Here is a 20,980-nt window from a genome sequence, read left to right as displayed (position 1 = left end):
TATAGGTAAAGGTTAATGTGTTACTCTGATATTGCAGTATTACACTTTTCACCTAAATGACCAATCTTCCAGTAGTTGATAAAAAATAGACAAATAGATTTTTTTTTATTATCTATAAGTTGTTATTATTATTACACATTATAATTTAATGTAACCTGCAGCCTATGTTATTTATTTTTACTTTAATAACTATAAGTAAGTAAATATTAAATAAACAAGTTGTGTTACTAAATACATGGTTAAATCCAAACCATAGCAAGTTAAAATATACCACAACAGATCAGTATACACAGAAAATAGTTAATCATTATATACCACAGTGAGTATGCGCTTTTTGTTAAACAACTGAGATATATGCTCGGCTCAACCAAGCACACATTTAAATGCAGTGAAGTCAGTGAATCCACTGATTCCTGTGTTACATAAGTAAATAATATGTCAGATCTTAAAGTGCAGTTCCCTTATATTGTTTAAAAGGTCATAGCCATGTGTTGACTTAGGACTTTTTTATTATATGTTTGTTTGTACCTACCTTTTCTGTTTGTAATGTTTTTCTTATATTCCCAATATTTAAACTATATCATATAACTATAACCTTTATCATCGCACAATAAAACAACATAGATCCGATTAACTAATTAGTGACGTCACGGACATCGGTTCCAGAGTATCGCGATATGATTCGATAACTGTAAAGTGGAGAAGATCTCGCGAGAGTTCGATCGACGTGTCTCACGCTTCACCCGGTGACGTCAGTGTGTTTGTAGCACTACCATCGGTTTGGTCATAGATGTTCAACAATGATACAGATTACGAACAACCCTCAACTTAAAAAGGTACTGGCTTTTTTGAACAACGCCGTTTAAATGTACTCACCAGTTAGCTGCAGTTGTTTTTGTTTAAATTGAAATGTTATACAGGAGTTGCTACTTAGGTTGGCTAACGATGTTAGCTAGGTACTAGCTAGCTAGGTTAGCTTGCCGGTGTGTGTATGGCTGCAGCAGCGTCATTAATGGCATTAGATGACTGTCCAAGTGATTACCAGTGACAACCATTTCCCTTCAACATTTAGCTACGAGCATTCGCTGTGTCAAACGTGTGGGTTTGTTTGTAGCCATGCTAACACAAGTGCTTAATGATAGAATCAGATCTTGACGTTAATCTGTGTCAACAGCATAACTACTAAACAGTTATCTGTGACTCCGCACAGCAAGTTCCTGCTTCTCACTACTGAGCCCTGCTACAGCGAGGATGTTCCCCAACCTGGCCCACAGATCTTGGCACGTCCTCTGCAGGGTCTACGTGCAGCAAAGGGCGTCCCAGTCTCAATGGTCCCCGAGGTTGCAGCACCTGTGCTACGGTGAGAGTCTTAGATGTTAAAAGTAAAGCTATGACACATGGTGATTATTACTATTCTGCCTCTGAGGTGAAGTTATTAGTAGATAAATTGATTGGTCAATCAGAATAAACATACATATATTACTGTTTCTATATTCGCATACTGATTTCACGCACTGAGTTTGGGCTGTAGGTCAAGCAAGTCAAGCCTTTAGAAAATGTGACAGTGGCTTCTGTGGCACTTTTTGTTTGTTTGATGACATGTGCAGAAAGTCAACATGTCAAGTAACTTCCACATTATACAAAGACCTACAGCAGACTGGAATGTCATTCCACCAGACCCATGGTGAAACACACTAAAACATGCATATGTAAATGTATAATAATATTCTGATAGCAGTATACTCTATCCAATGTAAGATACATTTAGTAATGTGTATATGTTAAGTGAGCTTCCTTTTGGGGAGTTCTTTGGGTCTGTTTAAGAGTGGGAGGTAGAATTAGGGGCAGTCATTTAGAGTTCTCATAGCCATGGGGAACTGTTGGAGAGTTGTGAATCTGGCATGTACCTCTTTCCAGACAATGAGCGAGTGAGAAGACTATTAAGGGTGTCACATAGGATTCTGGTTGCCTTGTGGGCACATTGTGTCCCATAGTGACAGGAGAAAGGTTCCCGTGATTTTTTTTTTTTTTTTTTAATATGCAGCAGAACCAAAATAACAAAAACTTTCTGTTTTCACTCATTGTGTTGCACAGGTTGGCAAAGTGGAGGCATACATAGATTGTGGTTCAGCCTTCCAGACTGCAGAGTTGCTTCTACAGGGCTGGGCAGGGTGCAGTATTACTCTACCTCTGGCAGCAGTAAAGATGGTCCTCCAAAATCACCATCAGTCGATGCTCCATCAGCAGAAAAGGTTTTGTCTGATGCAAAAGTCTCTCCAGCTTCTTCAGGTGAAAAAAATAATATTTCCATATGCCAAAGTTGTCTGTGCATTTCCTGTTGTATTGTATTGTTTGCATTGTGTAAATCTGTTTTTAAATGACTAAAACTGTCTTTTCACTTGTTCTCTCAGCACAAGCAGCAGGAAAAAGTTCTGGTAAGTTGAGATGTTTGGTAAATTGAAAAGTCTTCCAGTAGAATTTGGCTTCAAGTTAATTTTCTAAATTACATTTTTTTCTGTTATAGGTTTGTCACCTCAAGGGCTGACGAAAGCTGAGACAATACAAGTTAAAGGTAATAAAAACATTTGTGCGTCCATCGACCTTCCATGATTGTAAATATTACACATCTCCTTTCTCTCTATTTAGCATGTATTTTTATTTTAGTGTTCAGAAACCAGGCATAGTTTGTTAGCTTGCCGAATAGTGGGGACTAATAAATGCAGATAGAAGCCCTGTATCATTATTTGCCTCTTGTCTCATCTGTAGTTCGGGCAGTCCTAAAAAAAAGAGAATATGGATCCAAGTACACTCAGAACAACTTTATCACTGCAGTCAGAGCCATGAATGAGTTCTGCCTGAAACCGAGGTAACTCCTGTTCCTGAAACATCAAGTTTATTAAAATTGTAGAGCATAACTATATCCACATCATCAGCGCCTAGCTGAATAACTTGTGATTAATGCTTATCTCTGTGCCTCAGAGATTCCTGCAGACCACAAACACAGCACAAATTCCACTGAGTTAATCAGTAAACATGCTTTTGTTATTAGTTAATATAAGACTGGCTAACATCATTTAACACAAATCTATTTTCCTACATCTATGTCTTTTCACCCCATCATGTTTTCACAGCGATCTGGAACAACTTAGGAAGATCAGAAGACGCAGCCCCCATGACGACACAGAGGCATTCACTGTGTTCCTGCGGTCAGACGTGGAGGCCAAGTCAGTGTTACATACCTGAGCTTTGCAGATAAGATATTACAGAATGAGATATTTATATATATTTGCAGATGAGATATTACAGAACACCACACCACATGATTTATTTGTTTCTTTTCGTAAATCTTAGAGCCATAGATGTGTGGGGAAGCCATGAAGCTCTAGCCCGGGAGAGGAATGTCAGGAAAGAAGTGGAGAGAGAGTACCAAGAGAGTAGGTTTAGATTTCTTCCTTGTTTGTTACCTTTGGACAGAACCATATGAGATGTTTCAATGACATTTCAGTACAAATGTTAAATGTGATTTTGTGTAATTTCTATATTTCTATATATTTAACGTTTGACAAATTGTTTTATTTGTTTCCTTTATTCACCGACCTTTAGATATTTTCCGAAATCAACAGCTGTTGAAAGAATACAAAGACTTCTGGGGCAACACTAAGGTGAGCAGCGTGTTTTACCTCCATTTCTATTTGATAATATAATCATGTTTGGAGATTAATTAAAATGTAAAAGAGAAAGTAACGTGGATAGTCCCATTAATACGTCCTGGTTGCCCTAATGGTGTTTGTGTGACCTTTGTCCCCATTAGAGACAAAGGTCACACTGCGTCTGAATGACAGTGTTATTATCTGTTGTCATTCAATCTCCACTCTTTACTGTATGATGCCGACATTATTCTATTCACCAAGCTGTAATGTTCTGCACTTCTTTGTTGCATTATGGTCTGTTTTGCCAATGTGAACTCCACAATATTCTCTGTGAGCTAATTCTAACTCGATTCCTTATATGGTTATATATTATGTATTATATATTTTGAATATGATTAATTTGTGTTGGGTGAACGTTAGGCATGCTGCACTTATTGACCTTCTGTCTTCCTTTAAATACAGCTGATCAGTTTTTCATTTTGCTGTTTCTTTGTGTCATTAAGCCTCGATCGGGCAAGAGGGCAACGTTTCTACAAGGCCCAGGGAAGGTGGTCACAGTTGCTATTTGTATGTAAGTACTCCTGCACGCTGTGACTCTCTATACTCTGTGACTTTTCTGAGCTGTAGCACATACGGTGGGAGGTATTAGCTTAGAGAGAAGAACCACAATTCTGTAGCAGGGTTATTACATATAGTATATCATAGTAGAATATAGCATTTGATAAACTCAACTAAAAGCCTCAAAAAATGACTGTGTGTGAACAGTTGATTTTGTGTTTTAACGTAATGCTGAGAACTGCATGAGATCACATGAAATCATTTGGTCTATTGAGTTAGAATGACTTCATTAGAGAACATGTGCAGTCACATGAACAGCACGCTGTTTCCTTCAGTGAGTTTGCACAAAGAGGACTCAATTAATGCTCATTATGGGAGAGACTCGGTGTGGGAGTAAAACCTATTCAGATGTTGAAGAGTTTAGCAATGAAACATAAGAGTAACTGTTTGTTGTAAATTAATTTCTTACAAATGAGTCTTGCTGCTACGTTTATCCTAATTGTCACATTGTGAGGTACCCAACTATGTTTTTATCCCCTGAAACAGCTACCATACACTGTAAAAAAAACTTCTAACATTTTAATTTCCTGTTTCATTATCTGTTGAGATCTATATCTACTTGTTTTCTTTGTCCTCAGCAATGGACTGAATTTCTTCTTCAAACTCCTGGCTTGGGTCTACACCGGATCAGCCAGCATGTTCTCAGAGGCCATCCACTCACTGGCTGACACCTGCAACCAGGCTCTGCTCGCCCTGGGAATCAGCCAGTCTGTCCGCAACCCAGACGCTGTGCACCCGTAAGTACACATGAGCACATGAACAGTCTCAGGAAGGTTAAATTATTACATTATTAATGCTCATGGATTTACTAAAGAAGACGCATCACTGTGTTGTTGAAACGACCCGGGGCACTCTGGTTGTTCAGAGGAGTCTAAACCTTAGCTGAATCAGAACACTGCACTTTTGTGTTTTTCAGTTATGGATTCTCCAACATGCGCTACATAGCCTCTCTCATCAGTGGGGTAGGCATTTTTATGATGGGAGCAGGACTCTCCTGGTACCATGGCATCATGGGATTGCTCCACCCAGAGCCCATAGAGTCATTGTTATGGGTGAGTGTCCACTGTCTTGTTTGTATTTGTATGTTTATTAAGGCTTAATTCTGATCCATAATGTTTATGTGCTACAGGCTTACTGTATTTTAGCGGGCTCCCTTGTGTCTGAAGGAGGTGGGTCATTTTAACAAACTAGTATATTTTTAATTATGTTTGAACTGGGATCTTACAGTTTATACCTAAACATTTCTTTCTGTTTTCTTTATTTTCCCTTCACAGCAACGTTACTAGTAGCCATCAATGAAATAAAGAAGAGTGCCCAAAAGCACGGGCTGTCTTTTTATGAATACGGTATGTGCAGCAGTAAAAAACCAGGCCAGACCTGTACAGTCCTTGTTCTGTGCAAGACTGAAATGAAGTGAACCACAGCAATAATCACAGTCCTCATATTATTAAGTTTACAGACGCTTTTATAGTGAGCTTATAATGATGTTTCTCATCTTCCAGATGTTGAATATTTGAGAGTAAATGTGATTAAGACCAAGAGCACTCACTCAACAAGACAAATAAGAAGTGAAACTAATAGCAGGGCTGAGCACTACTTTACTACTATGATTAACAATATACAAACCTTTGAAACTACAACCATTCATTTTTTTTACTTGTTTTTTAATTATTTAAATTGTTTATTTTCTTTATTGTGTCCAGTCTTGTGTTTCCCAGCTGTAAAACTTATTACCTCCTGGGTATTTCAAGCGTAATGGGGTTTTGCATTGTTTCGTGCAGTAATGCAGAGTCGGGATCCCAGTACTAACGTGGTGCTGCTGGAGGATGCTGCGGCTGTATTAGGAGTCATCTTGGCTGCTGGCTGCATGGGGCTCACTTCACTCACAGGTAAACAAAGAGATGTCCTACAGATTCATCAAGCCTGTCTAAAGGGATGGACTGAGCTTCTCTGTCTGCACCATGATTGATTTTTCTTCTGCTGATGTGAATAATTGTACTCAGGATGGCTGCTCTCTTGTGTTTTTGTAATGTTTGTAATGACCCAGATTTTTTATTTTCTTTTGCCCTTCTTTGACTGTGTTGTGCCAGGTAACCCGTACTATGACAGTTTGGGTTCTCTTGGCGTGGGTACGTTGCTGGGCACCGTCTCAGCCTTCCTCATCTACACAAACACTGAGGCCCTGCTGGGGCGATCTATACAGGCTGATCGTGTGCAGAAGCTTACAGAGTTCCTGGAGAATGACCCCGCTGTGAGGTTGGCAACAATATTTTTTATTTACGCACGGACAGACAGAGCTTTAAAATATGAAGCAGGTGTTGAGGTCAAGTCTGGAATCATGCATGTGAAGCTAAATAGTCACAGCTGTACACACCTCCAAATGAGGTCATCGACTTGGTGTCATCATGGAAGGATTACTGACTGGGCCCATTAGGTATAAGCCCAGGGGCCCAGAGGTCGGGGATCGACAGGCCAGAGCCTGAGGGACATGAAAGAAGGAACGCATAAAAGGAAGACAGGACCACAACCCAGAGCTGCACTGTGAAAGTTAAAGAATAGAGTTAAAACAGAGACACAACATGACTCATAAGACATAAAACAACTATAAACAGGAACAACACAGCTTTTGATTTTGTCTCCTTCAGACTGATTCACATTTCATCATTAATATATTGTGTCTACCTGTCCTTGACATTTGCTGACATCATTTATTTAATGCAGAGCCATCCACGACGTGAAGGCCACCGATATGGGACTGAGTAAAGTTCGCTTCAAGGCCGAAGTTGACTTTGATGGACGAGTGGTGACGCGGTCGTACCTGGAAAAACAAGACATTGACCAAATCCTCAATGTAAGTATTTGTTTATGTTACACTTACGTTTACTAGTTCATTCAAGTCGACACAGAGAAGCTCTACCCTTTCTATCTCTTTCTTTATTGTTACTGCAATATTAAATGTTTGAGCAACTCTCAGCTTCTTTCCTCAGGACATATCTGAATTGTTCCTCACAGTGCTGTTGATTGTTGTATTAAACATACAGGTGGTTGCTTTTCAAACAAAGCTACGTGTGTGCTTTTCTTTGTCTACAGGACATTCAGCAGGTGAAAACTCCAGAGGAGCTGGAAAACTTCATGCTGAAACATGGGGAGAACATCATTGACACTCTGGGAGCCGAGGTGGATCGCCTGGAGAAAGAGCTCAAGGTGGTAAATTGATAATCGTGTCCACATTATCATCTAGCTGATGCTACAATATATTTATAACTTTCATCATGCTGTTCTCATATTTATTTATTGAAACATATTTATAAAAATTTATTTCATTCCATTGATTTTTATTTAATTGCATTTTGTTCATCTGTAGCAACGTAACCCAGAGGTTCGTCACGTTGACCTGGAAATACTATAATACTCACTGGTCTCTGTCGAGGAAACCTGCTGACGAGAAGAACCTACAAGAAGAGAATGTGAAGGGGAGTCCACCTCTGCAGCCAGCCTCCAGTTCAGACCACAAGAAAACAAAACTACGTCTCTGCACAAGTCTTACTGTAGAATATTTCAGAACCAGACAGAGACACAGTTTTGGCAGTGATGAGCTTTCATCTTGTTTCTTGAACTTTAGTTAGAGATACTGAAATCCACTCCCACATTCAGGTGTCTGCTTTTGCGGCTAAAGCCTGGAGACTGTCACTAAGAGAAGCTTAAATCTGTGTTGCAGTTCACAGATAGGACAGTTTAATCTCCTGTCTGTTTTCTTTAACACACATTCCTGCATGAATGTGTCTGGATCTGGTTGAAACCAGGTCTCTTTAAAAACAAAATCACAAACAGGACCAGTATCATCTTCTTTTGACTTGTACTTTATTGTTATGCTTGAACTACAGTGATAGTGTTATTAGTACAAACAAAACCAGAGCTCTACACATTGAAACCATATTTATTTCATTGCTAGAAATTAGTTTAGTTTTTTTTTTTTTTTTCTTTTTAATGTAAAAACTAAGAAGCTGAAGACGGCACGATGCCTCTGCAGCTTCTCTAATGAATTTGTGACATAAATTTTATTGCTATTACAAAAAAATATACAAACGAAAAAGAGTCTTTTCATTTGATTTCTGTGATAGAGTTGAAGCTGTATTCAGTTTGGTTATTATACAAAACAATAAGTAGAAAACAGGGTGTTACAAATTGAATTAATCATATCATGAAGTGAAGTGTAATAAACATGTTAAATAGCCATTTATTTGACATATTGACACAACGTTACGTAGAAAATGAATAGTGAACATTTCTCCACACTCCAATTTGATGTTTACTGACTTGGTCTGATAAGTTTGGAGACTGGTCAGCAGATGACTACAGATGAATTACTGCACAGGTTCATATGTCGTAGCCCCTTTTCCATGAAGTGTAAATACCTGGTCAGTGGTGCCACAGGTGCACTAAACAAATGGATCGTCTCCGCATCAAACCGGTTCCATCTCCTGTCGTTTAAATAACTCTGGATGTGTCCTTGTACAGCGTGCATCAACATATTCAGTGAATTATCAGCGTTTCTGTTGAACAGTGTGTAAAACGTGGTGATTCTTCTCTCTGCACCTACTGTCGACACACCTGCCTACAAAACATCTGGTTCTGGTCAGGGCCAAAGTCATCTTGTTTGGAGGGAGGATATATATTTTTGAAGGTGTTAATAGTGTAATATTTACCTTTTGGTTATGATGCTGTTGCAACTGCTAACGAAGTTGGAATAAATTTAAAGTAATTTATTAAATTATGTTTAACTTTTTCTGTGTATACTGTGTTATTACATGAAGATAGTACATTACAATGGTATTAATATAACTATATAACATCAATATATGAAGCCTGAAGTCTTGTAGGAGCTCCAGACTTCCTGATTGTGACACCAGTGATTAACCCTTTGGAGATTTTCGCTTCTCTGAGGAACTTTACGCATTTTTCAACTCCTATGTTTCTTGCAATGGAGTCATTTTTAAAGCTCAGATGTTTGACTGGTATATGAACCCAAGTCCATTAGATGGTGCAGTTGTGGGGATGAGAAAGGGAGAGGGGAGCAGTAGCCTGTGCGCTGACGTCAATAAAACTAGTCGTTTCCAACCAGTCTGCGCATTGACCTACCATTCAAAACATTACGCACAGCATCGCGGCCGGACCACGCTAGACTACTCGACTGAAATAATGTATTCGCCGAGCCCGGAGAGCGGAGACAATGCGGACAAACTCAAATTGCAGGTTTTTTCCACTATTAAATGTTGTCTTAACATTTTGGGTGTTGCGCGCATATCAGTGTCATGTCTCGTCATACCATCCCCAAGTCAGTCAGTTGTGCCAGTGCCACTGCCCATCTCGTTTCTTTTCGTTTGCCCCCCCTCCCTCATAGAAAGAAAAGGTCGCTTGTGCACGTTGATTAAAAAAAAAACAGATGTTCAGGTTGATTTGATTCATTATTATGAGAGAAACCTGCTTCGAGACGCGCCTGTCACGTCTGGAGATCACTGAACACATCTTCTGTCCTTGTGTCCAACATGTCGCTGCTTTCACTTTCCTACATTTCGGATGAAGCTTTGGGAAATGTGGCTGTTTTTGTTGTATTTTTCGATTCATCCATTTTTTTTTTCTCTTGTATTTTCGACTCCAGCAGCCCACAGATGGGGGCGCAGTAGACCTGCACAGTTGGGGTCTCAGATCCTTTCATGTAACCTCCCCTCCTTCACCATCCACGGTGGATGATGGCTTCCTGGCGGATCACCATCACCCTGCTCTACGCTTTTAGCCTCTTTACAGTGCTGCCTTGTCTAATCATGTTCAAGCAGCATTGTACAGGGCTATGACAGCATAGAGAGCTCAGCTACGTTTTCCTGACACCCCCCGGATGGCAGCCAGCAAATGACATCATCTGTAGAAAGCACAAAACGTCGAGGTTTACATGTGATGTGCATGTGTGCATGGTTTGTGGGGATAGAGTTTTAATGGGTAGTGGTTGAGGACAAGAGGAACACACGAAGCTCTCCTTGGTTTGAGTTATTCAGTACTGACCTAAATCTTTCAGCAGCCAATTCATTATTGAACCCCATTTTGTGCCTCTCCTGTATTACCATTACATCACAGCAGCACATTTTCTAAAAAAAATAAATAACAGCTTAAGATCTAAACAGACATTCTTCACAGCATCAAGAAGAAGTGTGAGATTTAAAAAAGAAAATGCTTTTTTTTTAAATTAATTTACCAAGTGACTGTTTGATCGTCAGGATACTGTGCTGGACATTTTCCATAAGCACAGTACTTAATTAGATTAGAGGAAATATTTGCATGTAGTGGTGGTTTTATTCTGTATTTAATGTTTTAACACAAAAAGAGCAAAACATTTAAATTACCTGGTTAATAAATGACATTTGGCAAATTTGTTGTGCATCAAATAGAATATTCTTTAAATCCAAATGAGATTCTTTGGGAAGAGTTACTAGGCTTTATGGAGATCACTGTGTAATTATTGTCTAGATAATGAGATGCACACTTCTGTGACATGAATGTAATATTAAAACATTAGCAGCACAGTCTGGGATTATTACTGCCATTGTGTACAGAATATGATTGTTTATTTGTGCTGAGAGATCAGAAATATATAAAGTGCTATTTAAAATTCATTTGATTCCCTTGATTTATTTGAATGTAAGCGTGTGCATGTGATACTTTACCCGATGTTACACTTTTAACTGTATATTTAGTTTGGATTATTCTTGTTTCTCCACTTTAAGCAAACATTCAGTTGCTGCACACTGAGCTCTTGACTTTTCCTGTCCGTCCTTAGAGTCTGTTTTCTTAACTCCGTCTGATATGGGATTAGTAATGAGACGGTTAGGGAAGGAGCCTTCTCACTAATTACCTAACAAGATAAGTTTACAGGAGAATCTAGATCAGACTGACGCAGACATCATCTAATGAGAGAAACCTGAAGCTACTTGCTTTAAATCATAACACAGAGGTTGAATATAGCAGCAACATAATCTCCACAAACTCACAGGTTTTATTACAAATTCCACTTTTTTTTTTTTAACAATGGCCGTAGAAGAAGAGACCTGCTGTGTTTCATTTGAACAGTGTTACAGTCCAGTCCAGTTCAGGGTCCCGCGTAAGGTCCCAGAGAAGGAAGTAAGGATGTTGGGTTTAGGCACTTAACATCCTCACTGGCTGCAGCTCACGCAGGGCTGTAGGCCGTTCTCGTTGCAGGAAGTGCACTTGAGGGCTTTGAAGGAATCCGTGAAGCAGTTGCGAAACACAGACATCTTGCTGCCATGGCACATTGGGCATGGGACGAAGGCAAAGCCCCCACAGGTCTGGCACGTTTGGGGATGTTGTACCCTCTGGGAAGAGATGTGGATCATTTTTCATGTTTAGGGTTAGATATCCAACATGACACAACAAAGACGGCATCGCAAACATTAAGTATTCTTTCACTCTTTAAAATCCTCATCAGCCGTAGCTGCAGCGTACATCACTTTTAGTGAGAAAAGCTCTTGAATTTAGCCTCAGAAATGTAATTTGCTGTAGATACAGAGAATTTATGGGACTGACGATACATCCTACTTCAGGAAAAAACTTTAAAGTATCAGCAAACACCTAAATAAATCCAGTAGTGACACTTTCATACTTAATTCCGCTATTAAAATGTGTGGTGTTTCACAGTTTCAAGTGCATTCAACACAAAATCAGTGAACCTGCTGCTCAAATCGTGATCAAAATGCAGTAACCAACAATTTCCATGTAGCAACAGTGCTTTGCTTTAAGCCACTAGTAGAACCACAACTTGTTGATATAACATGTTCATTTTTTGTTATCTGACAGACGTGTGAATGAAATCGATGCTCTCGTCCCTCAACAAGAAATCAAACCAGTCTGTATGTGGATGCCAAACTACTATTTCAACTGCTCTTCCAAATTAGTGCTTAACTCCGCAGATACAAATAAAGAATAAAGCGCGTTGCTGGTCTGTTCTGGGCTGATTAGTTTATGCCTGACCTTTCGGAGGTGCATGCTTTCTAATAGCCTGCAGTGCTGGGGATACATGATGTAAATGTCATACTGCTTTGTATTCACTTATGATAGACTCTAGTTGTTTTTAACTTCCAAATGACGTCGGAGGCCTGAGAAAAGGCCAGTGGTTGTGTAACCGACGTTTCTCTGGCTCAGTGTGAAGCTAAATACTTTACACCCTCTCAGTTTGTACCACAGGACGATGTGCGCTGCATTAGTGTGTTTGAACAACTGTGTTGGAAGGACAATCAATAACAAGCCCTCCATTATTGATGGACACTCATTGATGTGCTCACGTCTTTAATGCTGCAGTTTGCTCATGTTAACTAGTGAAGGTAGATTTCAGCTGTCCGTGTTCATCTTTAATATTTTACACAGTGGGAGACAAACACTGACAACTTACCTCAATTTTTGTCAGAAGATCTTGAAGCTCTCCAGATTCGTTCATGCCAAGTATTTTCTCAGCACCCTGCAGAACAAGTTAAATTCAGTATTTAACGGACTCACATGCTGGCGAAAGGTGAAATCATTAGAAACCAGCAGAAAGAGACTGACCCCAAGGTAGTGTCCATCGATGAACACCACCGGCAACGAAGGAGGTTCTCCCACACGTTTGCACCGCTCCTCCAGCTCTTTTCCGTACTCGCAGTCCAGGGCGATGTTCTTCTCCAAAAACTTCACCCTGTGGTTCTGGAAGATCTTTCTGACCAGCTCGCAGCGCTCAAAGGTCGTCCTGACCACACGGAAACTTGTTGTGTAGATCACTATCCGCCCAAACTCGAGAGATAACCCCATCTGCGAGAGAGCAGAAATATCACATGGATGAATTATTCTATGTTTTTAGGGTTTTAAGATTTTTATATAGGTTTCTCTCAATTAGGTAACCTCAGGTTTTTCAATATGTGGCATCTGAATAATATCACGATCCTGATCTTTTTTAAAAGGAAACTCTTAAAATATAGTATCAGAAAATCAAATATGACACTGAACCATAATCTCATCTCATGTTCCTCAGTAAAAACTATTGTCACACTATTACTGGGATCATAAAATATATGAAATTCCAAATATAGTGGTCACTGAGTTGGAATAGAGCTTCTTCAAGCAAAGAAAATGTAAGAAGAAACTTATACTGTGGTATGATTAGCAATACTGTATTAATACTATTATTAACAGTATAAAGTGTGGAGGATTTTTAAATTGATAAATCAATGTTCTGTTCAATGTTATTCAACCTGACAAGTGTTCAGACGTCACCGTCAAAGAAAGACAATCTCCCTTCATCTGGTCTGCAGTGACGCTATGTCTTCACCTAACACCACTTTGCAGAGAAATTTCCTTCTCTATGACCTTCTGTATCACTTTTGCATCAGCACAGAGACAAGAGCAGATCTTCATGCAGGGATACTGGTAAACAAAGTGCTAGGAATTCATTAACTTGATTGGTTTCTCTTGGAACACTTAATGAAATGCATCATTAATCTTTAATTACTCTGTGATCTTGTCCTCTGTTCTCACCTACATGGGGCTCGTACCAGTAACTAGACTTGAGGACAGGAGCAAGACGGATGGGAACTAGAGTTGAAACCGAACAAGCTCTAATTTAGATGTATAAGAGAGTTACAGTAAGTTAAACTAAGTCCAGTCAGGTGTACTTACAATGTTGAAATTGGGAAGGTTTTCAAACAGCGTCTGGCCGGCGCTGACTTTGTGCTTGACCCCCCTCACGGTCCCATTTTTACTGAGAATGTTGACCCTCTTGGTTGTGAACATCCAGTCCTTGGTGGACCCTGCATACAGGAGCAGATTGTCGGGCTCACATTCACTTTCATCCAGCTCAGAGCCCAGGTATCCGTACAGGTGTCCATGTGCGTCTCCGCTTATTGAGGGGGTGCTGGCCCGTTCAGCGTCAGAGCTGCTGGTACAGTCTGAATCCAGGGAGTCTGAGGGCCCCTCATCCTTGAACATCTCCTTTAGCACTCGGCCGCTGTTCCCAGAAGCCACGCGGAACCTCACCCGCTTCTGTGGCTTCTCCTGTCCTGCCATCATCATGGTCCCCTCCATTGCCAATCCTCTGCCACATTACATGGTCCACAACTCTGCAGCGTTGCTCCTCGCTTCTCATTTGGAGGTGAACGTTCAGCTCAGACACACTGTTCTGTTTGCCGTGGATTACTAGCACGTTTAATCCTTCCCCGCTGTTTGAACTGATCTAAAAAAGACTGGGAGCCTGTAAGCTGCCTTACAGAGTCACACTGCCAGTAAATAATACATGCATTTCTGCCATGGCAACCTAGCAAGCTAATCCCAAGTAAAATGATCGTTGTCTTTGAATTATTCATCACAGTTTACAGTTTTCACCAAAGCACTGACGTAAGACTTTTACTGATCTAACTCTAGAAATAATACGACAGCTCATTGAGCTACAGTTCAAGATGAGTTGAGGTTTTCATTTTTTCATTAACAAAACTACACATATGAAGCACTCACTGCGCTTTAGTTAACAGAAAAACACAAAATCATAAAGCTACACCTTCACCTCATCATTTTTAGCCACCGTGCACCACTTTAGTGCAGACTCAAATACTTCTACTGAATGGATTACTGTGAAATTCTTTGCAAACGTTCAAGGCGCCTGAGGATTGACTCTACAGACTTAGACTTCACATATTCAGTGCATTATCTTAGCATTTACTTCATGAATAACCACAGGTTTGGTTCAGTAGAGACATTCGTGGTACTCAGAAGATATACCCCAATAACTTTAACAAACCCTTGACATTTCTTCTCACCATCAAGAAGTCATAATCTGTCCATCATTTTAATTTGGTTAATCCTCATGCCAACAAGATAAATACGCCAGCGTTCACCATTATTCAGTCATTATGGAAACATTAGAAGTTTTTCTGTCTTCAGTACAATTCAATGTGTAATATTAAGTAAAAAGTACTCCATGCACATGGATGCATGACGTACAGTAAGTAGATATTCCTTGACTCTGTTACACCCAAAGTGGGAGTGCAGGTGTTCACTGGGCGTCCTTGTAGAGCAGAACACGACCATATAATGTGTCACAGTGACACAATACAGCAGCGTGTCCACAGAGACACCTCGCCCAGTTCGGTGTGTGTGTGTGTGTGTGTGTGTGTGTGTCACAGGTGATGAAGCAGCTCCCTGGAGATGTTACGCATCAGCTTATAGCGGTGACAGCACCACTCTGTTTGAGTGCTGCAGTTTGGCCCCAGAGGTAAGAGCGACACACTCACACTCACACAGCTAGTCATCACCTGTTTGTGTCACCTCGTTCTGATCGTTAGAGAAAATTTATCAGGGGATGTGTCAAACTGGAGATGTGCCTGACAACTCACTTTTTACTGTAAGAATCTTAGTTTCGATCATTTTCAAAAGTTTTCTATCTTCATTAATTTAAAGCATGTTAGTATATGTTATCACATATATACCTGACCATGGTTTGGCTTTATGTGACTCAAAATTGATCACACTGTGGTTGTTTGGTTGTGTGCTTGTGTTGCTGGATCCCTCATCAGCTGAGCATTTGTTTTGTCATTGTTTACTATGATTACTTGCTAACAGTCTTGTTCGCAGTGGAGCTTTGCTGTGTTACCACTGTAGATAAGTGGAATAACACGAAACCATTAACAGGAGTGTGCATTGAACTTCTTGTATTTTTGTGCTGATGCTTAGATAAAAAGGGAACAAACTCAAAAGCAATGCTCAACAGTGTATCTGTAAAACCACACACAGTCCCGCTGAAGCGTAACAGCTGCGTTTGGAAACAGAAAGTCAGCACTGATGCACAGAAAAGAAAGCACACTGAAATCCTCAGCAAAGTCCTTTTTACATAGTGCATTTCAAACTACAGCAGCACAGAGGGGAAAATGCACAAATGTGTTGGCTATGTCTTCTTCAGTGAGCAGTTTAAGTCATGTTTTAACTCTTATCTTATACCTTGGTATCAATCAACTCATCACCAATGGGAGTGACAAGTGGTCGCCTGCAATCAGGGTCGTCCTCAGATTTGCCTGTGTGAAATCTTAAAGGTCTACAATCTCATAATCACCGCCAAAAAACCCAACCATAAACCATAGAACTGTGTGCAAATAAACAAACACGATTTCTCAAATATCCTCAGTTATGTTAATCCAGCTCAGAGCCCATCCTTCACACAGACACATACTTGAAACGAGTTAATGAAAATAAGCTCGCCGTGCTGTTTAACCTCTAAAGACTGAATAGAAACATGCTTATCTAGAGTCCAGTGAAACACACCCACGGCATGTTGAGTCAAGCAGCCATTTTATCTCACTTGAGCACTTTTTGACAAGACACCAGTGAGATGTTGATAGTCTCTCCAACGTGAAGAGCTTATCTCTCAGTCCCGCTCATCAGCAGTGCTAATGTAGCCTCGTCTGCCCCCTCAACTGCAATTAAAGAAGTCGTTTGAAAGGATTAATACTTTAACGCTCAGGCTGTGACTGAGGGGAAAAGGTCAAACAGAGAAGGTTGATGAATGCTTTTAATTTTGTGCAGCTTGAACAAACAGGGTTGTTCATAGATTGTCATCATGATTATATGTTTAGACCATTATTCAGGGATTTGCAGCACATTTTAGAGTCGTTGTAATAAGACAGAACCAGGCCAATCACTTCACATCTAGAGCTTGAGAAAACATTAGAAGTCAAGATGGTGTTTGATTTCATCCAGCTCTTCTTCTGGACTGTTGTTAAATGTTTTTTTGTGAATGTTTGATGAAAGGATCTGCACAAACCCTGTTCACAATCATCCACTGTCTATGGGGTTTAGGAGAATGACCTCACCATGACTCACCATTTGTGATTAGTTTGCCATCAAGCCACCTCACTGACTAAAGATCAGCATCCACAAGGGGGCAGAACTCAGTTCAATTACAAGCGAATGTCATGCTGCCCAGTCCTCCCCTGAAATGCTGTAGGCAAGGCATGACGGATGCAGCTGCAGGCCTGATGTTTTTGGTTTGATCAGTCTTTAGCCCGAGAGCAATGATTCATTTTAAAGCCAAGGACAAGCAAAGTGAGCAGGAGCAGGATTAGTGTAGCCTCAAAAGACATCAATTTAGTTTTCAATCTAAAGATTTACAATCTGGGCTGCCACAGGTCTGGTAAACAGACGTATTCCACAAATGAAAAATACTGTCATGGCATCTTTATTTTTACTTTATTTTAACTTAATTGCTTTGGTAAAAGCCAAATGAAAGTGTCCCCAAAACACAACTAATGTATGATTTAAGCTATTGCTGTAAAAAAAAGGGTCACCTATAGGAGATTTCACAGTTGTTTCACAAAACCAGTTTTCAGTGCCATGGGAAGAGGGGGAAATAGCCAGTACTTCATCGTCTCTACTTAACTGGATACCCTTTTAAAAGCATCTGGGATACGATCCAGTAAAGCTGTTGCAGGGTTTAAGCTGCATTACTTAGTTCCTTATATTTTTTCAGTAAAGTGGCTCAAATGTCACTTCTTTAAGAAGCAAAGGGCTCCCAGACAGGATTTATAGACCGGTTATTCAACCTGATTTTTGTTTCTTATCTCTCAAGGAAACTACGAAAAACACTGCAGTTTCATGTTGAAGAGTTGAGGATTTTAAATGTGGAATGATGAAGCTGTTCTGTAGATTAGAAAAGCTCCAGGAATTTTATGACAGGGATCCTATAACCAATAAAATATTAAGAATTCTGTATGAAGTATAGTTAAGGAGTAGGACTCTAACACCAGCCCCTGAGCAGGGACCAGCACAGGTAGCAGACCAGGAAAAAGTCAAAATAAACAGGATAAAGAGCTTCACAAAGCACAAAGACAACCTAAAAAATGCATGAGTCTGAATAATGCATATGATTAAATTGAATATTTAATAGTTTATTTACCCAAGGAAGTAGCAAAATCTTTTCAACACTTGATCCATCAGTTTGTGCAAAACAATTGAGAATCACCAGATTTGAAGGTTTTGCATTGAGAGCAACGCTGTAACAGCATCAAAGAACAAAATGTATGTTTGTAATAAAACTCAAATTGCTATTGAGATGTCAAAATTCTCAAACTTATGCAACCGGAATCACCGTGTGAGGAAAATGAGTTATAGTTGCTGCACTGGGACCAAAATTCATATTTACAATGAAATCACATTGTTGGGAGGGGGTGTTGAGGGAGTGATGTCTTTTCAGGTCACTCTAATAAAATGAGAAAACCTGATAAAAAACACTTGCGCTGTTTGTAATTGACACACAATTTGACAGTAGCAGAAATGTGGCTGGTTGAATGAGTCATTGTTTGGACTGGATCTGCTATAAAAACACCAAACCAGTAAACACACACACACACACACACACACACACACACACACACATGATCGAAGAGGCAGGCTTCTTGTCACTGTTGCTTAGCAACCGCGGGAGCTACAGAGCCAAATCCCCGTGGTGGCGAGCTGATTTTGAATTAGGTAGAGTGGGGGAAAGAAAGGAAATCTTTGGGAAAGATGTGTCTCTAGCAGGCACAGGATGATCCAAACATGCTCAGGTGTTCATTTCTTATTTTGTAAATGTGGTGTATCTTCAACACCATCTTCCTTTGATTTGTTTTTGCTTTTGTTGGCTGTTAAAAATAGCATTTACAGAAAGAAAGAAGCAAGAATTAAATATGTCAGGTTTTCTGAATAGGCTTTGTTTAAAGTAATGTGACTGCTCATGCACAGTAAAGTCTACAGACAATACATTTTACTTTTTGTAGGAAATATTGGTCAAAGTGCAGAAGAATTCCCTACATCAGCTATGATTAAAGGTTGTCTGTTGCCAGGACTCTCTCTGTTCTGTAAATACAAACAAGGACGGGAACTCGGCTTTATGAAAATTCCTGCTCATGCAACACACACACATCAGACAACTAGTGTCTGTAATACAGCAGCAGCACCACTGCAGTTCCCTGAGAGAACTGCAGTGGTGCTGCTGCTGTACAAATGCGGTCTCCGGTGTCATTTGCATTTCAACTGCAGTGAGAATGAGAACACACTTTGATTTGCTGTATGTACAGTGGCCAACTAATTGCAGCAGAGAAGCCATTGCTGTGGCTTTTCTCTTTCTATGTACACATGTTTAAAGGAAAGCGTCTTATTTTCTGTGGGCTAATCACAGCACAGTGACACATTGGTGAAGGATACAAAACAAATAGTAAATCAGCCTGGATTAGACCTAGTGCTGTCTTTAGACAGTAATCACATAATAACACAGTGACTGATACTAGTGTCTGTTTGATTAGTAGGTTTGTGTGTTGGTGAACAAAAAGGCGTCCTAACACTGTAAGTAGGTAGCATTTGATTCTGCATGTTAAGTATTCAAATATATCCAAGGAAGTGAAGTAGTGAGCAGGTAATGAGAGAAACAGGTTGTTTCTGTTGTTGTTGTTTTTTACCAGGCAAGATGTAAAACTGGATCTGATTTAAGGTTTTGTGGCTATCTCTGACCTCTGACCTTTCTCAGATTCTCTTCACTGTAAATTAAATGGCGCTGTCGTTGTCTGACTTTATGTTGACTTGAGCTAATACCTGTAGTCTCAGGCTAATGTCTCAGTTTGAGTTACAGCTGAACAAACTGGACTAATAAAGTGAATTAGGATGAATTCTCATTTTTATTTTGCATACTTCTGGGTGAATTGTACCATAACGCGACATGTAGAGGATAAGGACACATAAAACATGAATAACTAATATATGATTTACATTACGTGTATTAATAAAATGACTATTGAAATGCATAATGTGCCTTCTGATTAGCATTTAGTAAGGCAGCCTCTTTGACACAGATAAATTGTTGAGTATGTGGTGTTACAGGAAGTACTGCTGAATTAGGTCATTCAACTAAGTAGATAGTGCTGTGGAGAAAAATGCATTTTTAAAGAGATATGTGGTTTTGATTTAAACAGCACGTACATGGGTACAAGGGTTGGCTGAAAGCTGCAGCAGAGGAGCACTAAACCAATCTGAAATACTACAAGTGGTGCTGCATGACATTTTGGCTAGTCCAAGTACCTTAACGCTGCACAGTACTGGAGCTAGTGAAGTCATAATAATAATAAAAAAAACGCACATAATTGCACAATACAAATTGACTCTATTGCAACATTGTGGGGAAGTGGGCGATGCAGGGCTACTTATTAAATTCCTACAGAAAGAAACGCCAGTGCATTGCTTTGCAGGCCTTATTTATAGAAACAAGTACAGTTTTAAATGCATTTTATCATATGTTTGACCACAAATGAATATGTGTGAGTTGGCTAGTTGCAGGAAGTCTCTGTCTTTTCATGAACATGGGTCTTGGTGGTAAACTCACTCCTACCCAGTACTATTGTTGTCTATGTGAACTACAGCTACTTCAGATGAGGGGGGGGGCGTGTTTACAACAACCGATCATTTCTAGGATAATGTTTAAAATATATCTACTTATAAGATAAAGCATATTTTACTGTGTCCTGGTGTGGTGATAAGTATATTTTCTTATAATTTGGCAGTGCGGTGCGGTGACATGTTCTCATATTGTGTGCATTCAGTCCCCCTCCCGCTGAGGTTGAATATGGTACGGTCCATAATGTGGCGCGGCCCCGCCCCCCCTTCTCTTC

The 20,980-nt window shown here is 39.9% G+C and overlaps 2 protein-coding genes across 2 annotated transcripts; one reads left to right on the top strand and one right to left on the bottom strand.

The window, feature by feature from the left end:
* Window positions 1-706: 706 nt before the first annotated feature.
* On the top strand, window positions 707-9,009 carry slc30a9 (solute carrier family 30 member 9). Its single transcript, XM_026358554.1, has 19 exons — window positions 707-836; window positions 1,211-1,360; window positions 2,095-2,289; window positions 2,412-2,435; window positions 2,525-2,572; window positions 2,767-2,866; window positions 3,132-3,224; window positions 3,352-3,434; window positions 3,604-3,662; window positions 4,154-4,221; window positions 4,847-5,005; window positions 5,185-5,320; window positions 5,398-5,437; window positions 5,543-5,614; window positions 6,050-6,157; window positions 6,359-6,524; window positions 6,990-7,119; window positions 7,359-7,472; window positions 7,633-9,009. The coding sequence occupies exons 2-19, from the start codon at window positions 1,252-1,254 to the stop codon at window positions 7,675-7,677; spliced, it is 1,749 nt and encodes a 582-aa protein (XP_026214339.1). The 5' UTR covers window positions 707-836; window positions 1,211-1,251; the 3' UTR covers window positions 7,678-9,009.
* Window positions 9,010-10,138: 1,129 nt separating this feature from the next.
* On the bottom strand, window positions 10,139-18,025 carry grxcr1a (glutaredoxin and cysteine rich domain containing 1 a). Its single transcript, XM_026357214.1, has 4 exons — window positions 13,980-18,025; window positions 12,876-13,115; window positions 12,724-12,789; window positions 10,139-11,650 (listed from the first exon to the last, which is right to left on the bottom strand). Exons 1-4 carry the CDS (start codon window positions 14,382-14,384, stop codon window positions 11,471-11,473), a joined length of 891 nt encoding a protein of 296 aa, XP_026212999.1. The 5' UTR covers window positions 14,385-18,025; the 3' UTR covers window positions 10,139-11,470.
* Between the last annotated feature and the right edge of the window lie 2,955 nt (window positions 18,026-20,980).

Source organism: Anabas testudineus, chromosome 10, assembly GCF_900324465.2.
Source record: "Anabas testudineus chromosome 10, fAnaTes1.2, whole genome shotgun sequence".
Lineage (NCBI taxonomy): Eukaryota > Metazoa > Chordata > Actinopteri > Anabantiformes > Anabantidae > Anabas > Anabas testudineus.
Note: the sequence above shows the minus strand (reverse complement) of the source record. Positions and strands in the feature narration are given on the sequence as shown.